General features: G+C 37.2%; 1 protein-coding gene across 4 annotated transcripts in view; it reads right to left on the bottom strand.

The window, feature by feature from the left end:
- Positions 1-925: 925 nt before the first annotated feature.
- ube2q2 (ubiquitin-conjugating enzyme E2Q family member 2) overlaps positions 926-10,169 on the bottom strand; it is a 13,052-nt gene continuing 3,808 nt past the window's right edge. The window contains exons 3-13 of one of the 4 annotated variants that reach the window (XM_048158362.1): positions 9,614-9,736; positions 9,443-9,499; positions 9,194-9,349; positions 8,846-8,930; positions 8,457-8,517; positions 8,268-8,358; positions 8,098-8,156; positions 3,939-3,987; positions 3,747-3,842; positions 3,597-3,663; positions 926-3,498 (exon numbers count right to left, since the gene is read on the bottom strand). In XM_048158362.1, coding sequence (XP_048014319.1) covers positions 3,467-3,498; positions 3,597-3,663; positions 3,747-3,842; positions 3,939-3,987; positions 8,098-8,156; positions 8,268-8,358; positions 8,457-8,517; positions 8,846-8,930; positions 9,194-9,349; positions 9,443-9,499; positions 9,614-9,736 — 876 coding nt within the window. In that variant the 3' untranslated portion in view covers positions 926-3,466. The remainder of the gene's footprint in view (positions 3,499-3,596; positions 3,664-3,746; positions 3,843-3,938; positions 3,988-8,097; positions 8,157-8,267; positions 8,359-8,456; positions 8,518-8,845; positions 8,931-9,193; positions 9,350-9,442; positions 9,500-9,613; positions 9,737-10,169) is intronic. The other 3 variants (XM_048158364.1, XM_048158363.1, XM_048158365.1) reach the window with 3 other exon arrangements.

Here is a 10,169-nt window from a genome sequence, read left to right as displayed (position 1 = left end):
GCTTTATATGCCGCAGCCACTTCTAACATTTTGATGTTTAAGCTTATTTTACAAAATGAAAGTTACGATTAACATTCGCCACCTCCTTAACTGAACTTGAACTTTGTTAGTTATGTTTGATCGCTTAAATTCATGTTATTTTATTGTAATGAAACAGCCGCAAGTGCTGAATTACTACTCATACAGGTCACTTTATTTGACGAATTAAAATTGTGGGGTAATGCATCACTGTTTTACTTGGTCAAAACAATAATACTAAAAATACATTTGAGTATGCTGAACGTTATTCTGTGTGTCCGCTCGATGGCTGGTATGAGACACTTGTTGATTTTAGAATATCATATTATTAAAAGCTGGATGACTTGTGTTGCTAAATGGCATGTAATTCATTTTAAAACATTGTATAATGGAGAAAATGCTGTATTACTGCTCCTACAAATAAAACACTTTCTGGTTATGCTATGTAAGACACTTGACAAAATAGTGTTGTCTGATTTACTTTGTGTATAAACGTGGTACTCGCGGTAAATCAAGAAAACAATTCATTTTTGAGCTATATAACAATTCGTTTTCTGTTGATATATGTATCCAAACAGTTGCTCACCTGTCTAATAAAACAAAAATATTTAAGCATCTTTGGTGTTTCCATGGTTTCTACTGAACCAGAAATCGAGGGTAACACGGATAAGATGTCATTAATAGCCGGAATGACACGGGTCGTTACACTGGTTAAAATAGCCAATTTCTCTGGGATTTAAACATTGTTGGAAACATTTGGGATAATGCAAGTACACAAGTCAACAAAATATATAACACTGTTCTAGTGGTTTTTGAATATTTTAATCCAAGAATGTTACATATTGTGCCTTTAATGAAAATCTAAGTTCTCGGATGCATCAACCAGATCACTCACAGATAACAAGGCTCCTCGTAAAATTCTTTATTCATAAACTTGATGCAAGTTTACAAATATACTGTACATGGTCAAAATTCTCTTGTAATGGAAAAAAAAAACTAACAAAAAAAACCCAGAAAGCATGCCAACAGTGTGAGCTTCAAGAACCATTCCATGAAATGGCACCAGAGACGAGTTTTGTTATTAGTTACTGCGAGGTTCACGTTCGGTGTGAAAACAAAAAAACAAATAAGTCATTACTGTTCGGACAAGGAAACAAGAAAGACTAATCAGTTACAGAAATCTTGGTCAATGCGGACAAGCCCAGGTCAACAACTCTTGAAAGAATGCAGATGTTCTTCTGAGATGAATAACCCCCAAAAAGGAACATCAGTCGAAAAAGGTCTGCCTTTTCAAATCTCACCGATGAAAACCCAAGACCGAGCTCATCTCTGAAACAAGACAGCAGCAATAACTTGCAAAGCAGACACTTGAGTTACTCAAGACACTCCTGCTGCAATGGCTCTCTTGAATTACATTTACATGTGATTGGAGTAAGAGATTACATTTGCATCCATGTTCAAGATAATACATATCCAAGAGCCTGTCTGTTATGGAAGTTCAAACTCAGGACTGATCCAAGAGGCACAATCACAACATTCTGTGCAAATACTAAACCCAAAATATTTACAACTGGGAAAGTTGAAGTCAGAGGGGTGAGAAACAACAACAAAAACATAAAACTTACATTTGACTGAGCACTCAAATTCAGTAAACATAATGGAAATCTAATGCATTTTTATAGCCAGCGTCGTCCAATCGCGATTCGCCTTTTAACACTTCTTACGATGAAACCAAGCCCCATCATAAAATACTAAATAGAGGCCACAGGAAGCTGTTTAAATAATTTTTGCTTTCGGGAACTAAAGTAAGTCCTTGAAGTGGATAGGTAGAGCAAAAGGACCGAAAAAGCGTTTTCTAACAGAATGGATTTTCCTGAGTTTTTAATGGAAACTGTGAGACACCCTCACATATGCGAGCCTTCGACAGCCAGTTTTATAATACACTCCAAAACAAAAGACAAAAAAAGTAGGGAGGTATGGTGTCCTCTTTTGTCGTTAATGTTAAAACATTGACCGTTCTTAAGACTTTCTTACTGGACGTTCAAATCCAAGAGGTAAAATAAACAATGCCTTGAGTTTTGTATGAATTGTCCATCGGGCATGGAAAGAAACAGTGCTCTTGTAGTGTTGTGCTATGAGAAAAGTATTATATGCGCTCTTGAAGATTTTAATCCATCGATACTCACAAAATAAAATTGACAGTAAGTACTGCTGATCATGAGAGGTCCATTAGAAATGTAAACCTCAAATGTCTCAATCTGTAACAGCTGTTTTTTAATGGAGCAGAAATTATGAACATCTTTCAAAACAGGATATGACAATTAAGGGTGGGAACAAAAAAAAAAAAAAAAAAAAAATCAAAAAGTTATGTTCATATCACTTATATAAATACAATTTTTAAGACATTACCCCCATTATTTTGAGAAACATCAACCTTTTCCCCCCAATTGGAGTCCAAAAGTCCTCATGGATAATTCCCCCACTTCACATAAACACCACATTTAAGACGCCTCAAATCCATTTACAAGTATACAAGTGGAGCTCTGTTCAACTATGGAGCGACGGCAAGTTTCGCTTCGCCTTTTCAAAGCCAAAGCTTGTATTTGTCCATTATTGGTCAGATCAGCCACATGCTAAAAGCGAGCGTAAGGAAACAGAGTGGAATTCATCCTTAGTTGAAAAACGAGATCTGGAGCTAGAGTCGTATAAGTGCCCCTTCCTCTTGTCCTCGCCATTATCATTAATATTAGGGTTGCTTAAGAAGCTTGCACATATAATTGTGGCAAATAATGATTCTTCAACAACATCAGCATTAAATGTACCAGAACATGTTAACTCAGAATGCATGAGGGGGGAAATGTCTCTATAGATACAAGAGCAGTGGCACATTGTCTTCACATTGTCTCTAGTTGCATCCATATCCTGTTTTAAGTTCAGTAAACCACCATTTAAAGTCCATGGCCATAAGAACGTCCTTTAAAAGCAGACAGAGAGGATCAGATCCAGCATCTTCATTGAGCATCTCCATCTATGTAATAATCCTGAACAGAGCCATGCTCCAGTAAAAGTGAGGAGGAAGCAACAAAAACAAGAGAAAAAAAAAAAAAAGAGAAAAACACGTCTTTCTCTGATCAGACCATTTTGAAACGCCATGTTAGATGCCTTATTAGTACCAAGGCTCTGAAAGTCCCATCAGTATAGAAAAGAATAAGTGAGAGAGAGAAAGAGAGCATGAGAGATCCAGACATCATGGGATATGGTCAAAGAGTCCAGCCTTGCAGAAGATAAAGGACGATGCAAATTTCCGAGCATTCCAGACAGCGAGAGGGTGAACGTTTCCCCTGATGGTTTCCACTTACACGAGGTCTCAAAAAAACATTAGTAAAATAAAGCAAAGGTTTGACCAGATATCCCATGTTTGCAGTGTGCGAGCGGATCGATGCGTCTACTAGCCATCTTCTTTAGGAGGTGTGTACCAGCCTAGATTTAAAAAAAACACCAGAAAAAAAAAAACAAACATCTGAGAACAGTTCAAAGTGCATCAATTCTGTAGCTCATTTTATAGTTTCTCCACCTACCATTCTTTTCATGAATCTGAACCAATGATTTGTATGACTGTTGTGCTCTGGCAAGATTGTATTGATTCTGCACAAAACAAAAGGGAAAAGGGGTCAACATTTCTGCAAGGAAATAGTTTTTGTTTCTGATCACGAGGAGGCCAGACAAACCTTATTTGCTCCAAACTGCACTCTGGCTTTCCCTTTGACTAAGGTGGCGTTGATTTGCATGATGACTGACTCTATTGAGTAGGCACTGCTCCAGCCCTATGATCAACAGCACAGATTCATCTCATTTTATTGTTTCAGTTTCATTTTATTACTTCAATGTGCAAACCTTAAGAGAATTCAGAAGATTCAAACCTGTTTTGTAAGTAGCTCCATACACAAGGCTCCTCCTCCAAGAACATAGCTAGATGAGAAAAACATTTTTAATAAATTAATTTTAATTATTTAAAAACAGGGGGTTTAATATAATTATAGGAGTTAAATGAATTGATCCTTCATGAAAGACAACATGAATTTATAATTAAAAACCTTAAGGCTGTTCGTTTTAACATACTTAAAGGGGTACTTCACCCCTGGAAAGATGAATGTGTATTTAAAATTGTCATTTATGTAGTAGAAATGTGAAATTATTTTTGAATTTGGAGCTTTCTAGACTGAGAAAAGGCAGAAAATGTATTTTTGACTAATGTGGATGAAAGACAACAACTCTCAGAATGCACTTGTTTTGCTGCCCTTGCGAGGCCACGCCCAAACCACGCCTATCGGTTACAGGCGGCATTACCAGGAAAATTCAAACAACTAGGCTTGCTTTGTTACATATTAATTCTATAAATCGTGAGTTAGTTCATACATTTACAGCGAAATGGTGCTAAATTGCTTTGTACCTGGATGTACACCCAAAACCAGGAAAGGACAAGTAAGTTTCCATCATTTTCCGATTAAGTTAAAGATTTGGAGCGATGTAAACAGTGGCTGAGGGCCATCAAACACCCGAAGTTTGGAGATGACACCGTTATAGAAAACCTAAAAAAAACGCAGAATATGTAGTCTCCATTTCAAGCACGAGGACTACGAACCAAATATCCTTGCAATGAAGAGAACCATTCTGAAGGACACCGCGATACCATCGATATTCACTTTCCCAGAGGACGAACAGCCTGGGACATCTGGTACTAAGCGTATTCGCCTAGAGGTAAGACTCGCTGATACTAGACTGATAACACAGTAGCCTATATGTAGTGTTGTAGGTAGCAGTAAAACTACAAACTTAGCAAAGTAACGTTAGATAGACAATTACATATAAGTTGCATATAAGTTGACTGTTATCAAAGTAAAGCCACTGTTCTGTAAAACTGAGTTAGTCTATTTATCTATTTATGCTAACGTTACCACAAAAGCCTGTTGCTATTGGTTGAGATGACTGCAGAGACCGATACATTTGCGAGATGAACCACTGATGTAGTGCAGACAAAATAAAGTTAATTACTGTAAGCTTAAAAATATAATTGACACCCACTTTTGATAAAATCTTTGATCTATGTCCGTGAGTAACCTCAAACGCACATATGTATGGGCGTGGTGGAAAAAATGCGGAACTACCTGCTATTACTGGCTGTAGTTTTAAGCCTCTGGCCAAAAAAGCCTCCGATGACGCAAAATGACGATTTTTGCGTCATCGGAGGCTTTTTTACAGAATAAAAATGCATAAATCTCTCATCTCGGGCTGATATGAAGAGGGAAAGCACGGTAATTCGAAAATACTAGTGGTATTCTACTAATACAAAGCTTAATACTAAATCCTGAAGTAACCCTTTAAGTGTTTATCTTAACAATGGCAGTCATATATTCATAATTTATTGATTCTCCCTACTACTACTTTTTTATCTTTGAAATGTTCCTTTCTAGAAACACCTACTGCCTGAATACGTTCAGAAGGTCTTCCAGGTTTGTGGAACTGGACACACAGAAATTGCCTATTACTGAAAACTGAGACCCACACAGCATTTGATCGCTGGATTTACAGAAGTGTTTTCTCAATATTGCAAGAATGCATATCTAATCAACTCCTGATTAACACTATTATTTGAATTTCAGTTTCAGTGAGTTATTTAACCATGTATTAATGTCTTTGGAAGGCTTTTGTCTTTCAAACTCATTAAAATGTACAAATTCACATAATTTCATATTTACATGCAATTCATTCAACTTTTTTTTTTCCAGCTGAAATTTCTTTAACCTAATATATTTACTTGAAGTACCCCCTGAGGTTTTAATTTCTAAGTTAGGTCAATAATAAAATTGTCAATAAAAATAATAAACAAAAAATGTAATTCACGGTTCTCTGATGTCAGTTAATGTTCACATGACATGCAGGCAAACAAACAGAATTTTTTTTTTTTAATCTTTCTTGGCGTTTTATTTTTATCATTTTTATTTTAAAACTATTTTATCTTAACATTTTTATGATTAAATAACTTAAAGGTGGTACAGAGGATGTTTTGTTTTATACATTTTTGCAATATTACTTGAAACTGTCTTTACTAACTGATAAAAGACTATTTATTAGGTGCACTGAAAGGAATAATATTAATATACATCATCTGTGCACGAGGTAGGGCCTTAAAAACATCAGCCAATCGTTTACGCGATCATCACGTAAACGATTGGCCCTCTGGCTTGTCAATCACTGCCATGACGTTCCTTGTGAGAGATGCGCGGCTGCGCGCTCTAGTAACTTTCCACACTCCGCATGCAATGTTTTTGTCAGGAGACAGGAGTAACAACTGCAGATTATGAGTTACCTGCGGTGAGTCCGACATAATGAATCCACTAAGTGTGTGCGCGGCTTAACGATTGTAAGGCCGATTATGAATGTAAATTGATACTTATGACTGATCGCGCTCAAACGCGTCCAGTCAGAGCCAGTTGCGTTCAGTCTGCGATTACAGTCGGTGTTCAAATTCCATGTGAAAGTATATAAATCTGCTTCAGGAGCAGGAAACAATCGCTGTATGTTGAGCATAGTCAGAATGTTTTAGCTAGTCGTTAAATGTGTGCCCGGCTTAATAACACAGCGAATGCCGGTGGTAAACAAACACTCGTGCACGAGTTTTGGGAGGTGTTCACTTGAACTGTGAAGGAGGGGGGTTGTTCTTCCGCATGCGCTCATTTCAAAAACTCAGTCGACGAAAACATCCCCTGTACCACCTTTAATAGCTTTTCATTAAACTCATGAACCCCTGCAGTTCCATCATGAACTCCAGTCTAGGAAACCCTGTCGTAATGTAATATTTAATGCACTTCATGTTGTTGATAAAGAATGGAATACATTTTCTTTCTCTTTGTATTTTTATAATCAATATGGTACAAGATTATTCTACTCAAATCAATGTGATAAGTTAGGTCGAAAGTAATCTAAAAGTAATCCAAAAGTAGTCACATTATATAGCATTAAATATGTAATGTATTAGCCTGGATGCCAGCCGAACTTAGCCCCGCCCACAACATTTTTAGGTCGGGAAGTTCGGTCTGGACTCGATCCGTAGAGGAGTAATTATGCCCGAACAGAAACTGTTCGGACCAATCACAGTGTCAGGGCGATGACTGACAGATTATCACCAGAAACGTAATCAGCCACGTCATCAAAGAGCGCTTGGGTTGAATTAGTTTACAACAATGATGGCTGTACCTTACCTTTAATACTTCTCTCAAAAATTAAGCTCGTGTTGGCAAGTACTCAGTGTATACTTAAATTCTTTTTACAACACCGGCAAAGATTGTTTACGCTCATCTTCTACTAGTTCCAGCATGTGTGCAGTTGAGTTCTGTTGACAACTATTCGTCGCTCAACATACGTCACTTACTCTGTAGCTCTGATTGGTTGTAGGTCTATCCAATTGAGGTCTTTCCTGGATCGGTTGAAATACGCCCCCATAATCAAAGCCCAATGGAGCAGTATCAGACTCATATTCTGACTAGAATTGAGTATGACCACGTCAGGCTAGTAATGTATTTGATCACGTTACTAACTACAATTTGTGTCATTTAATTTGAAATCAGTAACCAATTACAATTTGTGAGTAATCTACCCAGCTCTGTATGTATGCATGTGTGTGTGTATATATCTTGCTTATCTTTAAATATAAATATTAACGGTAACACTTTACAATAAGGTTCATTAGTTAAACAATGTATTAACTAACAAGGACTAACCATGAGCAATACATTTGTTACTGTATTCAATAATCTTCGATAACGTTAGTTAATGAAAATACAGCCGTTCATTGTTTGTTCATGTTAGTTCACAGTGCATTAACTAATGTTAACAAGATTTTAATAATGTATTAGTAAATGTTGAAATTATCATTAAAGATTAGTAAATGCTATATAAGTGCAGTTCATTATTAGTTCATGTTAACTAATGAACCTTATTGTAAAGTGTTACCATATTAACACTAGCATAGACAGGCCAGTCTGATGGATCTATTTACTAGAAAAAAGTTCTCATGCTCACCCTCCAGACAGGACAGGAGACACAACCCGTACAAAGGGAGGATCAAAAGGAAAGTTATCCTGCCATCAGAAAGAAAGAAAACAAAACTTCAGTTGCATAATCTCACCTTCCAATCAAATTATCTTCAATCTGTATTTTATTGTACAACAAAGAAACAAAACAACACTAACTTTATAAGAGAAATTGAGCAGAATGTAGTCCATGCCTTCTTTTTCCTTCAAAACCTGCAAGTCGCTGTGTAACGGACTGTCTGGGTCAACCCTTAAAACACAGGAGAACGATTTTACACATTAATGATCTGAACACTTAAACCATCATCAGCCTATAAGTTATTTCATACGTTGCGCAACCACACTTACGTCCTTAACTTGACATGCCACTCATACAGGCTATCATTGACTAACTCCACTGAATAGATACCTGGAACAGACAGAATGGAAGAGTAAACAAACAGATCAACAGATCTGTAACAGTCCTGCATCCTGAAACAAGATAAAACTAACTGAAACTTCCAAAACCATTTTAAGGCATCTCATGTGCACTCTTAAAATGTGGCCAAATTCCAAGATAAGATAACATTTTGTGGAAAAGCCAATCGCAGAAAAAGGGAACCGTTCCAAATTAGCCATTTATGAAGTTCCATTACAGGTAAGATGTTCCCTTAGAGGCCAACAGCCTACGTAGGTAGTATAAAGGTTTGGAACAGACACATGGAAATGTCATTTCTGTACTGAAAAACCAAAATTACCTGTCTTATAACTCTGTGATCTATAGATCTCCCTGAGTTCCTTCATGAGGCGGTCAGAGGCCTGAACTGAACCAGACACCGCACCCTAAGAGACCAACAAAGTAGCATTTAGGGAACATATAACACCACTACAAGGTGCAATCTTTCAAATTATTCTTCGATAAATGACAGCATATGCAAACAGAAAAAGCTGACCCTACTTGTAAATAAACCAAATCATTTGCTATTAGGCATTATATTACACATAAGGAGAGGATCTAGTAGTCACTGCTATTAACCAAATCAAATAAGCTGCTTTTTTAAAAGTGCTCCACCCAACCCCAAAGTTATATAAAAAAGGTACCTTACCGAATGGACACTTACGTTCAAGTGGTCCTGCCTCTGGTTCTTGCGGATTTTCTCCAGAATGGCCAGATTCTCCTTCTCGATGCCATCGTCCTCCGACTTTTTCCCATCAACTGGTTCCTCTTTCATGTCATAGTGGTCTAGATCTTCAATATCCTGCTGCCACAGCAACAAACAAAAGAACGTGTTAGGTATCAACTAGTCTTTTTTTTTTGTCATAAAGAAAACATTGCATCCCCCAAAGCTTAATACCTCTGCCATTTCCTCTTCCTCCTCTTCTTCTGATGTCACTTCATCTGTTGTTCCATGCTGGGAACAACAAGAACATGAAACAATAAGTTTGCATCCGCTCATACTCATTAAGAACAGGGGAGAAGGAAGGAGTGTAAAAAGACTATGCAGGTCTGTGCTGATTTGGGCTACCTTCTTGTCTTGATTGATGGGTCCAGCAGGAAGTGGCTGATCCAGCATCTCCACATCAGGATGCTGGGGCAGGTTATAGAGTCGGCATAAATCACAGATCAGCCTTTTCAGCTGCTGTAGGAGCTGCATAAGAAGAAAAAGTGGTAACAAATGGTGAGTAACTTTATTTGACAAAAATTGTCAAACTTATTTTTACTAAAATAAAACAGCTAATCTACTATCAAACATTGGGTCACAAAGAAAAGAATGCAAGATAAAATGTGTTCAGATAAAGAAAACAAAAAGTCTCATCCTGACCAACATGTGGATTTGGTTTCATTATGGATTAGGGCTGCATGATTATGGCACATAATCATATTCAGGTCAATCTAAAATAAGATTGTACATTATAAAACAGGGATTGACAATAGGGGCTTTCGCACCAGAGGAACCTTTTCATAGTTCCTAAAACTATTGGCTGAAGTACCCGGATTTTGCCATGTTCGCACCGCAGGAACTTCTTTTGGGGGAACTAAATTAACTCCTACTTCAGAGTAGGGTCTAGACCAGCACTATA

The sequence above is a fragment of the Megalobrama amblycephala genome, linkage group LG15 (genome assembly GCF_018812025.1).
Source record: "Megalobrama amblycephala isolate DHTTF-2021 linkage group LG15, ASM1881202v1, whole genome shotgun sequence".
In the NCBI taxonomy this organism is placed as follows: Eukaryota; Metazoa; Chordata; class Actinopteri; order Cypriniformes; family Xenocyprididae; genus Megalobrama; species Megalobrama amblycephala.
The sequence above is the reverse complement of the archived record's forward strand: the minus strand, read 5'-3'. Positions and strand labels throughout refer to the sequence as shown.